Genomic DNA, 21,658 nt, shown 5'->3' on the forward strand with positions numbered 1-21,658 from the left:
TGAGTCCTGCCCCAGCCCCCCAGCAGGGCAGCCAGCTCCGCATAACTGCACACATCAGAAATATTTAAAATCTGTAGTTGCTTTCAAATTTTGAGTTCTCTGCATACCTTATTTTGTTTAAAGGCATCTGCAGGATGCGTTGTCCCTTTATCTGTCACTGCAGGTAACAAATTAACTCATTTCAGGTGTGTTGAATTAGAGTGCTCACCTGATGGCACCAAACCTCATTGGACTTACAGCTGAAAAGCACCAGCTTTGATTGCTAAAATGACTTTGCAAGTAATACCTGATTGCAAAGCTTGATTTCATTACATGGCCTCACACTTGGACAACTCCAATGCTCAGCAGATCAGGCAGCTTTGGGACTTGCTCCTTAAACTAGAATGGAGCCCACAAAGCCACAGACATAGTATGTGGATGCAGAGGGCAGGCAAGTTGGCTTTACAGGAGAGGAGGAAACTGGTAATGCAACCTGCCCTCTGCTTGGAAAAGATTTCATTTACTATTTTTATACTATATGAACAGTATTACAAAACTGAAAGCACTTAACTTATTGACTGGGAATGTCTTTCAAGCAGATTAAATTTTAAATTCTCCTGGTTGCACATGCAACTTTTCAATATGAACTGTACAATATGTCTGCTTTAATTCATTTACAGCTTGAAACACTTGAGCCACACTTGAACTGTTACTTATTCACTAACCTAGTTATACCTGTTTAAGAACTAACTTGAACTACTATACTTAGTAATGTTAACAGAATAGGTCAACTCCACAAAGGTATCTTGCCACTTAAACCAGGATTTTGCCTAAATAATGAACTATGTTGTTGTCAACTAACTTTATTAGGAGCTAAAGTTCTGCCTACACCCAGGAGTGTTTCAGTCTTGCCAGCATGGAGCATACAAGGAGTTTCTCCCAACAGGCAGAATCCATAACAAAATACTAGAATACCTAACGCATACATACAGATCTGTCCTCAAGGCTAAGAACAGCAACAATCATCTCTGTTCTCCAAAACGTGAGAGGAACCATCCCTTTTGCATTCAGTAAAAACCCTGAAATTATTCTAAAATCCTGAATAAAAAAACCTCACCACAACAAGAAGACCACAGTATTCTCACTAACAAGCACAGGCAACAACCAGAAAACTGAACCCCCAAATAAACCAAACAACCTGTGAACCTATTTAGGAATAGTAATTCAGACTTAAAAATAAGCAGAAGTAACAAAGCAATACTTTAAATCTTACAGATTAGATAGTAATACCTAAGCAGTCTGTGAGTACTAACTTCTCCTGTAGCAAAATAACCTGGAAAATATCCAGAAGTCGTGGTACGGACACAACAGGTCATGGTAGGAAAGATAAATTAAACCTAATCAAACACACCCTGGAAGAGGGTTATAGAATAACTGCTTCAGATGGCTCAAGGGAAGAATTCAGAAATAAGATTTTGAAAGATAAGCCTGTGAATAGAAAAAAGGCAGAGAAGGTAATTTTAGAGTGTAAGGGTCAAGTGATTAGCTGTTTTGATTACAGAATTAAACTGCAGCTGTATGAGTACAAAACAAGCAACAGCTGATTTGGTAAGCTTTTCAATACATTGTCCTGCAGTTTGAAATGGCAACCTCAAAGGTGCAGGCTGTAGTCTAGGCAAAGTGGCAGAGCAGCAGGTTTACCTAGAATAGCCCAGCATTTTTCAAAATTAAACCAAATAAACCTAGGATTACACAAGATTTTGTAGTATAAGAAAATATCGGAGTTCATAAAAAAAAAAAAAAGGAAGCCAAAATTTGTGGGGAATTCTCGTCCCCACATGGCTCAGCACTGGAATCTGAAGTGTTCCTTCAATGCAATATTGGTACTAAATTACTATGCTTGTGCAAATAACAAATAAACACACACCATAAATAATTATCTTTTTGGAAAGAAAAAATTAAATGCAACTTTTCTAAACAAAAGTTTCTAGCACTTGAAATCTGATGCTTTCAATAAGATCCTTATTTGAGCAAATAGCCTCTCTCTTTTGCTCGAGTATACCGTAAATCCATCATGCTTCAGTTTAAGAACACTGTGAAGGCACATTATGAGCAGGCACAGATATATAGCAGTAATTTACCTCTATATTTACTGTAGCAAATGAGTTAACTTAACTCATGGATAAAACAATAAAAACTGCATTAATTAGGAAGTTCACAAAGGCCTGGTAAGAGATAGTAGATCTGAATGCCTATTTTTGAGTTTCTTCCTGTCCTCCTGAATTTCCAGAGTTCAACAGGGAACACTGCAGAAGAAGTAAAGGACACTTCAGATTGAAAGTAAGAGACACCTTAGATACTGGCATGCAAGTTTTTCCAGCTTTTATGGAATATTTCGTTCTCTGAGAAGAGTAAGTCAGCATGAACAAGCTGTTATATCTCAGAGATGTCAGTGATTTTTAATTACACCTCAAGGTTAAATAATAAAAATTGTTGGAGCATAATATTGTAGAAAATGGAGGCAAATAATATATCCATCATCCCAGAAGCAAAATCTAATAACGACTAGGATAAGGATCACTGGAATATTACTACCAGCAGTAATGTCCTATACCTTATAAAGTTATTAGATTATTATCTGAACAAATCAATTGCTTGTCTCTCAGAAATTATAAAAAATGTTGCACTTAGTCTTTTCCCCATGTATCGTGAAACAATAATCACAAAATAATGAAACACAAAGGACAATTATCTCACCAGTGCACAATAAATTAATTCTCAAAGGCCTAAAACTAGTATGTAGTGTTCTGCACAGTTTAGAAAACTATGAAGATATTATAGCTGTAGCCATTTTTTTAAGACTCTGAAGTCTGATACACCTAAACTGTTGTGATGAGAAAAAAGTCATCCTTCCAGCTAGTGTGTGCATTTCTTTATTGGGGTGGATAACAGCAAATCAGCATTTACTTAGAAACATTGATCAAAGTATTTCCTGAATTGTAAATCTTCAAGATTTCTAATATTGATAAAGGGGTTGCAGCTTTATTTTCTTGGAATACTGCAGCTATTCTGACTGCCAAGACAGTTTTAGAGTCAAAAGCGATTAATCTAGAAATGCTAAAATGAAACAGAATAGGACAAATTATTATTAATAATAATTATTAATAATGTATTAGAATTATTAATAATATATTAATTAATAATAATTAATAAATAATAATAATAATTGTCCAGAATACTTACAAAAGTACCACAAGATACCACTGATGATGAAGCCATGCTTAACCTTTCCCATTTGGACTACAACATGGTCTGGGAACTTTAGTGAGGGTGCAAACGAGGAAATTGAGCACATTATTCACCATCAAGCAAAGAAAATCAAGGGCTTATTTCATCCTCCAATTATTTTTACTACACTCTCCTTTCCCCTCTGAAAACCTGAAGATCTTCCACTTTCATGTCAGTAATAAAACATCTACCAGTGTACTTGTATGAAATACAACATTTAAAATTTTGAGTCTCCCAAAAATGAACCAACCATATGCAGTGACAACAGCAATAATACTAATTTAGTCCACATAAGGAAGAAATAAGTCTTTATGCATGTTTTTTTTTCTATGTATACAACTAGAATTCTTCTTACCTTTTGTTGGACTCTGGTTCTGATCTATAAATCCTTTCAAGTCTCCATTTGTGGACGTCACACCAACCTGAACAAAACATTTTTGAAGTCTTAAAATACAATAAACCTTTCTATGTTCTCTAGTACGTAACTAACAGCATTATGAAAGTAATCTGTTTTGCATTTCTAAAACATCATCATCCTGTGGACACAGAGTCTAACAAGTGCAAGAGATACAAAGCAAAGGATCCAAAACATTTACTGCATGTATAAGATGACAAACTAATTTTAGCCAAGTTCTTACCTAAAAAAACCCAAGCCTGGGGTTTTTTAGGTAAATAATCTGATACTGTACTATAGATGACCCAAGCAGCACATTCTGGCTATTATGGTGTGTCCCCTCCAAGTCAAACAGAGCTGCTACCACCAATCATAGAACAGAATCATAGAACTATTCAGGTTGGAAAAGACCCTTGGGATCACCAAGTCCAACCATCATCCCTACTCTACAAAGTTGTCCCCTAAACCATGTCCAATAATACAGGAGAAATCTGTCAGCTGTCCAGTATTCTCAGTACTAAGCTGCATGGTTGACAGGTCTGAGGAGCTGTGACTACTGATGCATTTTAATACATTCCTTAGTCTTAGAGATAAAATTATTTACCCTGAGGGTAAGAGACAGAGAAAACTTGTACACAGAACGGTGCATCTCAGATTTTGGTGAGTACACAAAGCATGAAAATGTAGAAGTAATATAGAAAAACATCAGATCCCTGTTCCTGAATGAGGGACAGCAGAGATGGAAAAGTCCCTCAGATGCCAGCTAACAAGGGTGGACCCAGCAACAGCAAGCAATGGTAAGACATTCTGCATTTTTAGAGCTCTATGCTTTGTGATTTCCAAGGCTTTGTGCAACCAAGTGCTTTGGTTGTTGTAGACTATGGTATCACCAGAAGATGCTTTTGAAACATGCTAGAGCATGTCTGTCTCTTTTTTTTTTTTTTCCCTCTTCGTTTCCCCCTTTGTCTCCCACCAGGTGGCAGCGGTGCAGAGGCAATAAAGCAGGGCTGGGCAGGACGGGAACAGTAACTCGTGGATTTGAGCAGGGGAAAGAGTAAGACACGAAAACAAACGCCAACATGTCTCCTATCACGTTTTGGTCGCAGGTTCATTCTGGAAACAGTAACGTTCTAGTCTTCTTCCCTCTGGATGCTTAGGGTGGCAAAGAAAGCTTATGTGCTAAGAGGTCACTCTGATTCCTTACACTGAAAAAGTATTCCTGAGGAGATCTTTAAAGCAGAGGTTGGAAAGGTTAGTAAATTGCATAGCATATAGCACTGAAAAGGCATTACAACTGCAAAGCCAAAATGAAGAGCCAGCACTCTTGGATCATTCTGCTGCTGCCTTTGCACAATAAGTAACTGATTCAGCTTCTCCCTAGAACCCTGCCTTTGCAAGAAATAGACAAACACAGATAGGAAATAATTTTAATTCAGAGAAGGAATAGGGGAGCCACAGGGATAAATATAAAGTGTTAGAAATAAGGGTCTGAACTTGTTCAATGAGAAAGATTAAGAATCGTAATTACCATTAACATCTTCAAAGACAGCACCGCAATTGTACATTTTCCTATTGATCATATCGGTGCTTCAGTTAAACACTGAAGATGATCTACATATGCACCGTCAGCCCAAGACGACTACAGCTGCTTTGAAAATTCAAACATTTACATTTAATTCTCTGAAAGATTTAGATTATTTGACTGATTCACTATTTAAGGAAATGTAATGAAGCACTTGAGTTCTTTTTATGTGTGTTTTTGTGTATCTTGTACTTCAGAGATCCAAAAGATACAAAATTACAGGAGAATATTAGTTTGCATATAAATATGTATTTTCATTATGGTCCTAGTAACACAATAAAGAGCATTCAATGAACAGCAGCACTTCTCTCAATTTTATAATCTTTGTATCTAAGTTTAGAACAGCTTGAAAACAAACTTGAATTTCATGAGAACTGGAATGAAAAGTGTGGCAGATCTAAAGGAATTTGTTTCCCTTAGAGAATTATTGTAACTAAGCCCTCAGAAGCAGCAAAGTGTGATGTAATATTACAATACTGCAGCAGAAAAAGAAATTAATAGTTTTCCATTTCAATGTCAGAGAGGTCCCAGGCCACACTGTTATCTGGAGGTTGTACCACCCACTGCTTTTGGGAATCTTGTAATTTAACCACTCCTACACTGAAAGCAGCAAATAATCTAACGCTTACTTTTTATAAATCTCATGTGATATTTCTGCTTTATAACACTACCTCAGAGTGTCTGGATTACTGGGTATGGCAGGAGCTGGACTCCTGCTCCTGTCCAGCTGTAGCAGGATGAATCCAGCCACAAAGTAAGATGAAAGAAGCACTTGGCAGGCCTTTGCATCCTACTAAATATTTAAATCAAGGGGTTTTTTTTTTCCCTTTCCTAGTAGGTGACTACAAAGTTTCCAAATGGGGCAAGGGGAAAGAAAAAAAAAAATAATTCACAGCCAGAACCTTGGAGATGGCAAACTGTTACGAGCTGCCCTTGTAGCTTATCAGCCTTCTCCACTGCTTGACATACTGTTCAGGCAGCAAGTCTCCACCTGCAATCCTTCCCTTTCCTTACAGAAATTAACTTTCCCATCAAACGGAAAAGTTTTTGTTTTCTCTGCCCTAGAACTGATCCAGATTACAGCATGAAGAAGTTGTAAATTGTAGGGAATCCATTAACTGGCTATTTTCTTATACCTGTATACCTGAACAGACTCATTAGTAGACATGTAGTAGTAGTACCACCTATTCAGGTGGACCTAAAAGGGGCTCTCTCACAAACAAGAAGAAACCTGCAGGGACTATCAGTGCAGAACAACTAGTGTCCTTTACATTGTTTTTTTAAGAGTTTCCTCTGTAAAATAGGTGTTAAGGCTTGTTTAAGGCCCTCTTGAGTGACCAAATGAGTTTAAACTAACTTGTTTTCTCTCATTTTGACATGTGAAAGAATTATAGCCATTTATTGGACTTTATCTAGGACAAGACAACCGACCTTTGAGAAGCAATAACAAGTAACTTTATAAGCATATCTATAAAAATTCAGATCAGACAATAGAAACTAACAGTTATATTCAAATAATTTTCTCGAGTCATATTATTTATTTTGTCCTAAAAATATATTTACCATGAGTATTTACTAATTTTTTCCCCATTTCTCAATAATGTTTTGGTGCCTTCTTACCAGGACATATAGGAATGGAAGTACAGAGCAGGAAAGAAAAACATATTTTATGATATAAGCAAAGAATGAAATAACCCATTATGACAGGGCGATTGAAATTACATCTGGGTACAAAGCACATAAACATTTCACCTCCAAGAGAATCCATAACTTTTATTCCACGTTTTATTATTCATAGCTCTTTTGGTTGGATTTGTTTTGTAAGGAAAGCCAAATTACCCATAAGCAATGTTCCATAGATATACACTAGAAAGTGTCCTGCATTCAGAGGAAGTGAGCAGTGAGCCCCATCTTGGTAATTCTCCCATCACTTACTCAAAAAGTTAGCGTGGAAAAACAGGGATAGGGAACATTATTCATCCTGCATACCCATTCAATCTATAAAAACATTTTACCATGTGCTTGAAGCACAAGCTTCCTTGGAGACTATGTCACTCAACACAGCTTATGCATGTGAGATGCAAAGACACTGTAGCCTAAAATCACCATGCTTTGTTCTCGTGATGCATTAGAAACACAAACATCCCTAAACACTGGTGAGTCCCTGTTGAGGGGTAGTGGTTTCAGAACATAGAGGTGACAGCTTCTGGATGTGTACATGTTTGGTAATGTGCCTGTTAACAGTTTCCCAGAAGATGTCCACATTCCAGCACTTTAAAGTTCCCTTTCCGTGATGCTTCAACAGGAGAGGGACTTACTAAGTCAAAGGGCTTTGCATATACACACCAATTTATTTTCTGGCTTGGTCAGCTTGAATCAAACAGACATAATACATCTGAAAGCCTTAACTAGAACTACACACCAAATGAAACTATTAATAAAGCAAACAGAAAAGAAATTTCCAAGACTTGAGAATTAATTTAACCAAACTATGCCCTTAGGATCAATATAACCAACAAAGCCCAAAAGCTTTTGTAGCTAGTGAATAGACAGTTATCCTAGAATTAGCTGCACTTTTATTTTGGGGTATTTATTTAGTCATGTTGTTTCCTAAACCTGTTCAGATTTAATTAGACTGCAGGATGCCCTATCAAAGGTAGTCAACAGGTAAATTACCTAAGGCCCAAAGTCATACTCAAGTCACTGATCACCAAGCTTAATCAGAAGTGTTCTCTATATAAATAGTGTACCTTAGGAAGCACAGCTAATTGGGCAGAAAATTAAGGTCAGGATGCTAGACATTTCTTAAGCTTCCTCAGAAATCAGGATAGGGGAATCAAGTATAAAGCCCCTAGACACTACACTACAGGCTTGTTAATGCAGCAGACAAAGAAACAGGAAGGCCTTCAGTCTTCTAGAAACAGAGTATACTGACATTAGTAAAGACATACGCCATCTTTCTGTTCTTTCTTGAGTTCTGAGACTTGGACTCGGTAGAAGGATTTCACTCTGGTGGAACGGTGAGATGCTTCAACAAAACGAGAAGCTCTCGGGTAAGTTTGCAGCAACGTTAGAGGAATCACAGAGTACCACATAAGGATCAAGAAGGAAACAGCATAAACCATTGCTCCAGTTACCAACCTTACCTATAGCTGAGTAAATTCCACATCCTAAAGGAGCTTCTAACCAACTTAAATTTATGAAAATACTGCAGAAGATCACAGGGGTAGCCATTTGTGGTATACCAAAATTGGACAAGATTTTTGAATCTGAACATCTTTGTGTGTGTTTTCTTGTATGGACAAATACAAGAAATCAAACACAGACTTCAAATTCTGAAAGCCAGAAGTGACTGGCAACACGCCAATATAAAAAGTAGTACATGTTGTAGAATTATACTTACATTTTTTGCCGTCATGTCAGGCGATATTGCTTTATAATCTGTAAAACCATAAGATATCTCTTTTCATCTTCACAGAATCTTTAAAATGAACATCCTGTAAGAAAATTAATAAAATATCTTAATTAAAATATATTTTAAGTTACCTCTTTACCTGAAACCGTGCATCTCCAGGGGATAGGGTTTGTTTTTTTTTTAAATAAAATTAATCACCACAATACTCAGGTTCTGCATGGCAAACATTAAGTATTTTTAGAAAACATCCAGAAAAAACATTCCAGTTCAAACTGAGTTTTTTAGGACTTTCATAGAACCATAGAATGGTTGGGTTGGAAGGGACCTTAAAGATCAACTCGTTCTAATCCCCCAGGGGCACCTTCCACTAGTGCCAGAAATTGTTTCAGCAGTGTGTGTAGCTGATGGGGAACTCCACCATTATGGCATTAGTGGTTTTGAACAATTCAGAAGAAATTTTAATTCTTGGATGTTTCTATAGATTTCAGACACCATATCAATTAAACTTTTTTTGGAGTTAGTGGCAAAACATTTTATTCAGCTTAGAGGCATTCTCCATTTCCTGCTGAATGAGTTGTATTTATCTTCCTTTGTGCCTCAATTATTGCAGCCATAATTAAGCAGTTACTCCAGCATGTGAACGCCACACAATTCTGTTTACTAAGACATTCTCCCATGAACACTTTAAAGTTTAGTTTCACAAAAAAAAAAAAAAATCAAATAAAATAAGAAGCTATTTTCTGTGCCTTTAGAGTGGACACTATGGAGAGATATCTGTTGAGACCCTGGGGAAAGGATTTATGTAGCAACCCTGAAACACCACAGAAAAGCCATAAAACTACAGTGGTCATGGCAAAGAGCAACTACTGAATGCTTACATCGCATCTGAAAATTATGATCCTTATGTGCCTTTTCTTTTTCCATATTCCCCCTCTTTCCATACAAACTCTCTGAATACATCATCTGGAGCTCTGGCCAAAATTCATTATGCAGTTTGACCTCCCTCTCTTGCTTTAAGAGGCTTTACAAGTAATTTGGGCAAATAAAACATAGTTAAGAACATATTTGCTAAGCAGTCTTAACCCATTTACAGATTAACAAACTAGTTTCATCTTTAACAAGTTACTTGCTGCCAAGCTTAGTGATCCAGAAGGTATTGTCCATAAACTACTACAGTCCTTTGCCACAATGGTCTTCAGCCAGTACGAACAGTTGGTATTCTTCCAGCTTTATGAACACATTTTGTCAAGCTTGAGAAGCCAGACTTTGTGACCCCACCATCTGCCATGACCTCTTGTCAGGTTCAGACAAAAGAAACTACACAGATGGCCTCAAAATGGAGATTCTCTTCATTCCCAATTGCTGTTTGACAGCTTGCACCACACAGATAGAGAAACATAAAATTCAACCTTTTTGTTCTTTAGCTGGTTTCTACTGAAATGAAGCCGCATAAAGACAGGTTTAGAGCCCAAAGCACATGAGACACAAAGACAGCTTTATTTGAACTAAAGCTGTCCCTTCATAATCTAAGATTTGGTTTATAATCCACTCCCATAATTTTGCCTTTTGGTCAAATATCATACACTACAATGAGCAAACTGAACTGCCTGACTTTGTAAACTTTGAGTTGTAGTTTCTTCTAGAACATATGTTGCCTAATCACTTATGCCAATGACATTAAAAAGCCAGTTTGGGCATTAAATTTACAAAAGCCCAGATAATCAAGCTCTAGTTACAACAAAACAGTACAAGGGTGTTTATCTGTACCTGTTACTGCTACAAAGTAAAAGCCAGATCTATTCTGAAGATTCAATGATACTGAAGCTCAATCCCAGTACAAAAAACAAAGCAGAACAGAAAACAGTTATCTGCAGAAAAATATTCTATTCCTTCATAGGTTTATTTTCTGTGGTCCAAAGTCTTATTTTTAATTTATCCCTTTAAGATACACATACTGGCTAAAACCTACTAGTGCCATTACAGTCTATTTCCTGTCCCTGAAAATTAAGCTTTACCAAACTTAATCTGGTTTTCTTTAGCTTTCTCTAACTCCTACCAGTACTTCACATATCACACCTTCATGTAGACCAGCACCACACAAAGATTCTCCCCAGTCCAAGAGGCCACTTGCCCTTCGCAAAAGAAAGTATCATTTATGTGAGTATTACATCACTATTTACAAATTAAGACAACTGCGGGACAGTTACCTAAGTTGTTATAATGAAAAGGTTTCATGGAACCACAGAAAACAGTTGTAGGTATTTTTGTATACTATAATTACTTTTATCATCATCAAGGAGTGTTTTTTCATTTACTTGATCAAAAGTAAGTGAAAACTATTCCAAGAAACTGCGTCAACTAAGAGGAAAGTAAGTGTAACCAGTTTCAAGAAAAAGAAACCTGTACAATGCCAGCCCTTCCTCTAGGAATTAATTCATATTCTTCACACCTCTCTCCATAGTACTAACTTTTGAGCTGTGGTACTACAAGGCTGATTTCAGCGAACAGCAATAACAAAAAGATTCCTTATTAATCAGTACAAGCTCAGTTTTAAACTGCTAATTTATGCACAGCATCTACATGGATTAGACCACCTGTTACACATATGTTGCTTCATTGTGTTTTCAGATCAGTAAAATTTAAAAATTACAAAGTACTTATCAGAAATCCACTTTCTTCCAGGAAGCACTTCCTCAACTTATTTCTAAAAAACACTTTAATATCCAGCTTCTTTTGAAGCAATTGAGATAAAAAAGGATGCACTTTAGTGAAAATATCTATATGTACTGGTCAGATTAATTTCCCGGGGTACCAAGAAACAGAAAAACAGCCATGTTATCAAACTTCTGAAATTTAGATTACAGGTTTTGCATCTCTAGAATTATTCCATTGATTTGTCAACTTTTTCTACTGACTCCTCTTCAGATTACTTAGTCCCAGTTTTATCCTTTGTTTATGTATACAATAAACAAACTTGGCCTACGAACTACAAAAGACAGCAATACCCATGTCCATATAAAATCCAGCTTGTCACTTAATGAAGAACATCAAAAAGCCAACCAAGGGGCATATTCAACAAGTTGCACAGAGTGAGAAGCAAGTCATAATCTCCAGTTATCACACAGTCATTTTTACTTTGTAAATAATATTAGAAAGTAGCTCTCAGGAAACATTTGAAAGAAACTCCCACCATGACGTGCATGATGAAGGTCTTGCAGCTACTACAACTTATTTTTCCAGCTTCTACTGTAAGCAACTGTATGCCTTAATAAAAAAGCCCTAGTAGATACCAGATAAGGTGATTAGAGACTGAAAAATGAAATCTATGTTACTTGACTATTAAAGGATATGAGGAGATTTTAACAAAATAAAATAACTTGAGTAGTGAGTTTAAAAGCTTCATCGTTTGTTTTTATGTGACTTAAAAGACTGCACCCTATGAATCCAAAGTACAGAAGTTTTCACTACTACATGACATAAAAGCAAAATGAGCATGACTGCTCTAGACCAAGATGCTAACAGGATATGTAAGGACCTGAACCTAATTAGAAATTATAAGATCTCAGTTTGCAGGAACCATCTAGACACACAAGAATTGAGAAAGTACAAAACCAAGTAAGTACCTACAGCTGACCAGGTTCTCTTAAGCTGCTGTGATTGAGCAATGTGCCCATTTTTTATCCTCAGAACAAAATTAACTGACACCTCCTGAAGACAGCAGTAATTATGACTCAAGTTTACACAGTACAAAGAACCTGGAAAAACAGACAAAGCCTACATGCAAGTTCAGTTAGTATAAACTGTAGCACTTAGGCTACAGAAGGAACAACCAACACTTAGTGTGGCTTGCTAAAAGCACGTCAAGGGACATGTACCTTTAAGAACCTCATGCAGCATATGTTGAGGCAACAAATTAATCAGATCCCTTCCAATACTCTCAGAATTGATCCTAAACACTACATCCCCATTACTCCCACCACTTGCTATATTTATTCTTGCTGTTTTACACATTATAACACAAATAGCAAAAGCACTGCTGACGGAGGCTACTGAATATCTTGAATCCCAGGGATTAAAACAGGTCTGAGTGGATGCACAAGTGACAAGAACACACAACATAGGAGTAACATAAAAAGCAGTACCCAAACTCTCCCCTAGATGAAAGTACCCAAAGTCTCCACATACTTAACTGCTGAGCCTCAAGTTCTTCTGCTTGTCCAGTCATTACAGTGCTGAGGCCAAAATCCTATCAACCTGGAACTAGATACTCCTTCCCTCAAGGGACTCAGCTTCTTAGACATGACCAATGTCACGTAAGTACTAGCAGCAGTAAACTCTATGTCTAAGAATAGGAGCAGCACTCGTGGCTTATTTCAAAATGAGCAAGGTGAGGCATATGCCTTACTGCTCAAATAAGGAGGATGTAACAATAAACTTGTGGAAAAATTCTCAAGTACCTGAACCTTTGATGGCTCTTTTAAATCCTCAAACCAGCTTACTGTCATTCAAGATAAACTATGTAGGGCTTGACAACAGAACAGTGGGTAACAATTCATGCAGCACTTAAAAAACTAAGATGATCTAAAATTTCTATTTGAGTTTTACAGACATCTTTTTCAGCACAGATCTGTGCTGACACATGTGGAATTAAGAGAAATTTAGCTGCAGCTCTTCTAAGTAGATTATCTATTCTATAAGCTCATCTTTTGTTCTCTAACTGGGTTTCTAGCCCAGGGTTTTTTCCAGAGCTGACAACTATAGAGGGCAAAACATCTGGGAGTCTACAGCTTCAGTGGAAAGAGGCAGGTACAAATTCCTTTCAGAGTAAAGAGCTTGCAGTATTGTTACAAACATAGTTTTGCCTTAAGAAACCTCATTTTAGCAACAGGTTGACATTTGAAAAAAATTCAGAGATCAATATGAAGGACTGTAAAAATATCTTGGTAAGTCAGTCTTTGTGCATTGCCAAAAATAGATTAGCTCCTCTTCCAATTAAGCTCAGCTGAAAAGAGCATCTTTTTGATTACTGAGACTTCAAGCAAGTTTCTTGCTACCATGAGCTCATACACTGTATGATACATCAGAGAATGCTCTAGATATTAATCTGGTCTTGTAATGAGTTTTAATTTTGATATTTTAAAATTTTCACAGTCATTAGTACATTGACAAATACATGGAAGAGTTTAACCATCCCATTGAGATAACACTTTTGTCTACACTTTGCTGCTCGAAGGACTTTAACATCCAATGAAGTGAAGATAATTTACATTTGCATTTAATTAAAGATAACTAAGTTATATAGGGACAAATAACTTGATGATGGGAAAGACTTAGTAACTATTTTCTACACTTCCCTTATAATTTGCTAGGGGCTTTGTTCTAGTTTAAAACCATTATCCACTCTTGCATGGATTGAAGATTATGACAGTATTCACTGAAGAGTAAAGGTTACAAAAAAATTCATGCTTCTTTAGTTGTAATTCAGTACAAAGGCAAAAAAAGGATTTTTCTACTGACTCGAGCTCCCAAATACTGATTACAGCACACCAAATGACCTAAAGAGCACAATTCCATTAAACAAGTTGCACTGATGTAAGATGCCAGCCCTGCTATCACTGATAAAAGGGATTTTCCCCTTTTCCTTACTTCTTCCACTTCTCATTCCTTCCCCACACTAGCTGCTTTCAACAATTACCATTTCTACCTGACCCCCTCAGTGAGCCAATTTAGTTTTAATACTGTCACAATAGCAGCAACAGGACTGGAAGGGGAAGGAACAAAGTTTTCCATATGCTGCAACCTTCTGACAGTTCAGATGACCATCTAGGCCTACGCACAGGACAGGACCAACCCTTCTGATTTTAGGAAGCTGTTTGGTCAGTGCAGTCTAGTTTGCAGAACATCATAATGACTCTTTCTGAATAATAATAATAAAAAAAAGGCATTTAGAATCTCCTGAAAAATTACTTATGGGTTCAAATGTGACAAAATGTTGACATGGCTTTTTTGTATGATGACTACTCCATGCTTTTGAAGAGCTCAGTGGAGTGTGTGCATGCTTCAAAAATCCATCAGGAAGAAATTGGGTGTTTTGTCTCAGATCACAGCTTTCCCAATTTTTGTACAGCAAGAAACTGAATTAATAATTTGCTTTTGACAAACAGCAGAAGCCTGCCCTTATACAGAATCGACACACAGCTTGTTGCATGTATGAAATTACTGATTTTAAAAAATTGTTTAAAGTAATTGTTTTAAGTAAAATTTTAAATAAACTGAAACTTAGAACAATTGGATTGTACATAAAAGAAAAGCAATATATTTATCAAGTTTCTCAAGGTGAAGTTTATAATGAAGGGAAAAGTTATCTATATCTTTCCTTAAAATAAATGGAGAACATATGCACACAGAGGTTTTTCATTTCACTCAGGGGACATAAGTCCACACTTCCACTTCCTAGTCTCATTCATAATTATTGGTCATGTTATTACCATAATTTCTATTACAAGTCAATTAGAGTTATTCTGGTAATTACAACTATTGCTCACATGGGAAAGATTTAATACTTGGATGACCACTGCTGTTCATAAGTGAATTTTAGTATGTTAATATGTTAATGTTTACAAGCCTTAATGAGCAAATACTGATATATTTGCTTTAAGACTTTAATTCCCACAAATACAATTATAATAGCTGCTACCAAGTTTAAGAATTTATCTATACAACTTCAGGAAAAGTTCATAACCTTAGAGACAGTGTGTACCTGTAGTAACCTGCCAATTTCCTTCTCAACTTACGACCTGTTTTTCCTTTTTTTTTTCCACTTACACCTTAAGCTGAAATTCCCAGTAACAAAACAGTGAATGAAAATGGTCACTTACACAGAACACATCTGCTAACACCTACCATGGGGAAACAGATTGTGAGTTCTTATCAAAGCAACCTTTTCATGCAGCCTGCCAGATGACAGTCACTCAACAGAGGTTAGTGAGGGACTCTTGAAAAGAAGAACTAAAGAAATTGTAAGACAGAATGGAATAATTTGCCATTCCCACACAAACTAAGACAACCCTGGCAGCATCAGGTACCAGATGAAAAAGGAGAAACGTGACTTGCCAAACAGAAGAGCACGACCTAAGTTCCACAGAAAAAAAAAAAAACTACCAGACCAGATTACATTCACAAATGGACTACAGAAGTTACCAAAAATTTTGTGTTTGGGACACAGCCATTCCATTTACTGTTAGGAAGAATCAGCTGTCTAGGAATAGGAGAAGCATTATCATCCCAAGTACCATCACTGCTTCCGCTTACCACTGTGAAAAACCCGATAATCAGGGCATGTCTCACTGATTGAAATAATGTAAAATCAATCAAAAGAATATCACCTTTATAAAATGTATTATTTCTAGAAACTATGTTAACTAACAGCATGTGTACAAGTTTTGGGGAAAAAACCCCAAACTTGTCTGTTCGTGTCTATCAAATATCCAAAGATGTGTAAACCAGGCAAATCACAGTGCTGTGACAATTCTGAGTAGTGCCTTCAAAGATACCTCTAAAGGAGCCCCTGCTGCAATTCACGCTTAAATGATTTGGGAAGTTAACAATATCAAGTTGTCTTCTATCTCTCTTTTAAATATTACCACCAAGTCAGAAAGAATGAAATTGTGCCAACACCTGAACTGCAGTTCACAACGAAGCATACTAACAAAAACAAATGCTCATCTTTTTCCAACTTGGTTTCAGTCTCTACTGTGACAGCCAAAACCAAATGTGAGATAGCTAAAGCATTATTTTATCACCAAGTTAGTGTTACAAAAAATGTAAAAAATTGTATAGGCTTCAGTAAAGACAAATATTTTCAAAAGTGGCTTCAGCAGGCTGCAGATTTTGCAAACTGTGTTCTGAAAGGCAGAGATTCTTCAACAGTACTAAGTGAGTAGCTAGATCTAGAAGTTATATCCAAATACCATCCCACTTCATTTAATTACTATTCCGGGTTTCACTATAAATCCAATATTCTAGAAAGCCCTATTTTTATAAGAGAATCTATCAATTATTATGTTAGGATACATCTGTATACACATTAATAGCATATATTAGTATATATTATTACATATAGTAATCTTGCAAACTGACCTATCATAGACATGCAGTTTGATTTGCTCAGAGAGATTTTTATGCTATTATTATTGAAAAGTAAAAAAAGTAAACTTCAACAGTCTGTAAAGACCTTTACTGGAAATGAACACCGCACACAGGAAATCAGACAAAGTAGCAAAAGAGTTCCTTTAATGAAACTGCAAGAGCAAGATCACTTATTACTGCCTCACCTTCCCGCAAAAGAGCTGTAGTCTATATATAAATCAAATAACAGGGGTAAAAAAACTCATTTCATTCTAATACCTCATGCTACAAAAACCACATGAAGACTCAAACCAGGAAGTTAATATAAAACTGTCACTCCCTGCCACACCTGCACTTTTTGACAGGATTTCCTAGCGTATGTCTAGTTTTTCAGAACCTGCAACAGGCATTCATATTACCAGCTTTGATACAGTGTGCATGCTGTCACCACACCAAGGCATTTGCATTGTTTTCCACTGAATCCCTAACATTTTCTGATAAACCATTGTGATTCCAGTGGCTTATTAGCTTTGCACACAAGAACTTTCTTGCAGCAGACTAGACCATATATTTTCCCTATTTTAAGATTCACTGATGATTAATTAGCAGTTGTATTCTGTGAACGTAATCAGAAAAGTAGAAGAGAAATTCTTAATCATTACACCAAAAAGTATGCAGAAAAAGCAAACAATTTAGCAAACTGTTGCTTACTAAAGACAACCCTAAGAATACTATTTTAAGGCAGCCACATCAGAATAAATGTAATTCCAAGAACTGAATTAGGCTAGCTATAACTAAATAACTCATTCTGATCCACACTAGAATGCAGAAGTTTAAATGTTAGTATTTACACAGTATGGGATGCAGCTTCCCTCCCCTAACCATATTTGGTCACTATTATTTTATTCCTTTTAGAGATTGGCACTAAACTTTCCTGCAGGCACAGTGAAGAGGTCCACACACCTAAAAAAAAATCATAATAAATTCTTGAAGGGGATGGAAAGGTGGAATCTCGCTCGGTTCCTGTTTTTTTGCTAAACCTGTAGTAACATTTTTAGCCAAACCCACAGAAAGATCTTCACAACTGAAGGTGCTCGCAACTGTGCAGATGCACAAGAGGTCCCTACAGTCACATCCAACCCATACAAATGCAGATGAAGATAAAGAATTCTGTTGTATTGACACGGATAGCAAGACAGAACTGTGCCTTTTGCCCAGCCAATTGTTTGGCCTGTTCCCTTCACACTGGTTAGCTGCTGTCAAGATGCAATGCTGCAAATTGTACCTTATCACTTTACCAGTCAGGACCCTCTGCAGCAATAAAGAGCACTCCTGTCACTGGTGTATGTTTTCTGTAGAGTTAATTTCTGAACAAACAGGAAGTGGTTAAACGCCCAATAATCTAAGAGTGAAATAAGAACCCTCTTCAATTCACCCATGAGCAAATCCTGCTAATATTTAATAATTTACATTTTTTCATTAGCATAGAATAAATGATTTGATCTATTGCTCTTTCCTCTTCTAGCAGCATTAGACTCACTTCACAATAAGGAACTTTTCAAAGGAGAAGAATTTGTCTTTTTTTTTCCTCTTATGACCACCCCTCCTGTCAAGACTTTTCTATAATGCAAAATTCTCCTTACTCTTTTATGTTTCTTCAAAGTGCTGCAGTTAGCACCCTACCTGCTATTTTCATCAGAAGATCCCAATATTCAGTATTTCACTATGTATAAAACATCTCTAAGTGCACACAGCACTGGCACAAATACAGGCTGTGAAATACAGTTCTGCCTTTTTTCTATAATACTTGTCACCTGTCATGAATCTTTACCCCATGTGTACAAAGCATACCTTTTTGATATAAGACAGGCTGTAATATAATCAAATGAACTAAAGTCAATTTGAGAAAGGTAAAGAGATGGAGAAAAAGTTATTAATTTCTACTTTAAATAGCATCAATTTATATTAGCACATTTTTTTTAATCAAAGATTCTATGAAACTGCAATTAGTTACATAACACAATCTCCAATGTTTTGCTGTTTTCTGTCAGCATAATTAAGCTACATCAACGACAGTAGTTGAAAAATACAAACTACCCACTGTTAGAAGTATTTACATAGAATCATGAAAATAATTGAACCTGATTTCAAATTGGGAAAACTGAGTAATAATTTTAAAGAAAAATTTACACGGTATGTTAAACCGTATCTATTTAAACTACTCGCTTTCTCAGCCAACCCAAAAATTCACAGAGAAAATGAAAACTAAAGTTCCTTCTACAGAGAAAACAGCACGAGCTCTGATACATCGTATCGCTCAGCATCACCCCCTTTACTCCCTGAGGGAGCACGCTCTCAGATGCGTTTTTCTCCCACACTTCAAGGAAGTTTACTTATTCCATATTTTTCCTCTATTGTTTGTATTTTCAATTCCGAAATACAGTATTTACATTTTAACTCACTTCTGCAGTTAAAGCCTTTACGCCCGAACGTCAGGGAAGGCCTGTAACTCAAAGGGCGCAGGAAGAGGCGTTCAATTAAGTTTTGTTGTTGTTGCTGTCGGACCAACCCTCCCCCCGACACAATCCGCGAGTCAAAACAACCACGCTACGAAGTTCAAGCTACGTTTAGCACAGCCACGGGCCTCCCCGGTCCCTGTCCGGACTGAGCCCTCAAGGCGGGCCCGCTCACGCCCCCCGCCCCGGCCCCACCGCAGCCGCGGGCAGGGCCGCCAGCTCGCCCCGCGGCCCCGCACACACGGCGCGGCGCCGGCCCAGGCCCGCCGCGCTCCCCACCATGGAGGAGGGTGACCCGGCGGCGCGCAGGGCGGCTGTCACCGCCGGCCGGGCCCGGCCCCAGCCCGCGGGGGCCCGCAGGTGTCACCGGCCAGCCCGCCCCTCCCCGGGGAGCGAGCGGCGCCCGCCGGCCCCCCCGTGGGGCAGGACGCAGGCGGGGAGCGGCGACGGAACCGCCAGACGGCCGCGGTGGGGGGGGGAGGGGGGACACACGACAGCGACCGTTAAACGCCACAGGGCCCCAGGAAGAAACGCGCTGCCCCTCCCGCACGGCAACCCCCTCCCCCCCGCACCGCCCCCGCGGCTCCCCGCTCACCCGCAGGCCCGGCGGCGGCGAGGGAAGCGGCGGAGAAGGCGACAGCCCGGGCCGGGCCTCGCGGGCAGCGCTGAGGCGACGAGCGACGCGGGCCCCCGAGCAGCCGCCGCGGCGGGGGCAGGGACCGCTCCGCCCGGCCCCGCGCGCGACGCCTCTCGGGCGGGCCGGCCTCGCGCACCCGCCGCGCGCGAGGAGGCCCCGAGACGGGAGCCCACCAGGGCCAGTCCGCGAACCCCGGCGCGTGGCGGCGCGAGCGCTGGCAGCACCTCCAGCCCGGCCGCCGCCCCCGCCCCCCCCGGGCCCCGCGCGCCGGGCCCCGCTCGCCGCCTCGCGCCGCCGCCGCGCGCTGCCCGGGCCCTTCTCCCCCGCACAAGCTTGGCGGCGTCTGGCGGCCGCGCGCGCCCATTGGCCGCCGCGCCGCGTGAGGTCACGCGCCCGCCCCGCGCCATTGGCTCGCGCCCGTGTGTGTACACAGGCCACGCGCCAATCCAGGGCGCGCGGGGGGGGGAGGCGGGGCCGGCGCTGCCCCCACCCCGCGCGGCCCCGCAGCCGCTGCCCCTCCCCCCCGCAGGCCGGCGCCGCGCGCAGGGGCCGCCGCGCCGGAAGGACGCGTGTGCGGGGGGTGTGCGGGGTGGCGGGGGAGCGGCGCCGCGGCGGCTGCAGGCACAGGCCGCACCGCGCTGCGTGCCGGCGCGGCGGGGCCGGGGGATGCAAAGTTCAGTCCCGGTGCGGGTGGGGCCTCCGCAGCTGAACGAGCGCCCATCCCGGGGCGGGGAGACAGGGCTGCGGGGACACTGGGCTGCGGGGACACGGGGCTGCGGGGACACGGGGCTGCCGCGTTGGGCAAACCGCGGGCACCGCTTCCTCCTTACCGAGCCCCGCTACAGCTCCGTAACTTCCTTCCTGCGGAACAAAGGATCGCCTCGCAAACAAAGGGATGTTCCTGGGAAGCAGCTACCGGCGCTGGGCGCTCCTCTGCCCGCCGCGGTGCAACGCCCGAACAGCCCCTGCTCGGGGGGTCCTGCCCCAGACACGGTCCCAGCTAGAGCCCCAGCTTCTTAAAGCTTTCACCAGCATTTGCTTTCAACGTGTGCTTACCTTTTCTTGAAAAAACAGCATTATTTCAACAGAAGAGGATTCAGAATTCTTATAAAGAGAATATGAACAGAAAACACCAGGCAGTAAAAAAATAAAACCAGCATTAGTTTCATTCAAAGCAACGACGCAACGTTTGTTAAAGTCCGTCTCCTGCAGAGCCAGGCACACAGAGAGGGCAGGCAATGGCCCATGTTTGAACTGTAACACAAATTCAGCTTAATACCCCTCAGCCAAACAAAGTTTATATGAATGCAGAAACACGATGTTTTAGAAACCTCTAGGCCATACACAGAGTAGACAAAACATGTTAAACTTGTGATTTTCTTGTTTTACAGGCAACATGAAACACTAAAGACATATTTGATCCTATAAAAAAAAAAAAGGTGTTCAGCCTGTAAAATAAAGTTCTGAAAAGAAGGAATAAGGACAACATTAGCAAACAATAACTGTGTTTACTTCAGTGGGATAGTTCACAACTGAAAATCTGGCTCATGCCCAGGAATTTGCTGACTCTGCGGTTTTAGTTTCTTTTCATCCTCTATAAAATACGTTAATCCCATGCAACAAGACCTTTATCGATATTTGCAGTGTTATGCAAGATATTTTCAAGGAAGCATTAAAAACCAAAAGCAAACAGTTGTGTATTCTCCTGGAGACCCCTGTA

At 39.7% G+C, this 21,658-nt stretch overlaps 1 protein-coding gene across 3 annotated transcripts in view; it reads right to left on the reverse strand.

Moving 5' to 3' along the window:
* The window catches only part of TFDP2 (transcription factor Dp-2), a 57,569-nt gene extending 37,378 nt beyond the window's left edge, over nucleotides 1-20,191 (reverse strand). For 2 of the 3 annotated variants that reach the window (XM_051625849.1, XM_051625848.1), the window contains exons 1-3: nucleotides 19,897-20,190; nucleotides 8,647-8,740; nucleotides 3,623-3,689 (exon numbers count right to left, since the gene is read on the reverse strand). In XM_051625849.1, coding sequence (XP_051481809.1) covers nucleotides 3,623-3,689; nucleotides 8,647-8,661 — 82 coding nt within the window. In that variant the 5' untranslated portion in view covers nucleotides 8,662-8,740; nucleotides 19,897-20,190. Of the gene's footprint in view, nucleotides 1-3,622; nucleotides 3,690-8,646; nucleotides 8,741-19,896 lie in introns of all 3 variants that reach the window. The other variant, XM_051625850.1, reaches the window with a different exon arrangement.
* Between the last annotated feature and the right edge of the window lie 1,467 nt (nucleotides 20,192-21,658).

The sequence above is a fragment of the Apus apus genome, chromosome 8 (assembly GCF_020740795.1).
Source record: "Apus apus isolate bApuApu2 chromosome 8, bApuApu2.pri.cur, whole genome shotgun sequence".
In the NCBI taxonomy this organism is placed as follows: Eukaryota; Metazoa; Chordata; class Aves; order Apodiformes; family Apodidae; genus Apus; species Apus apus.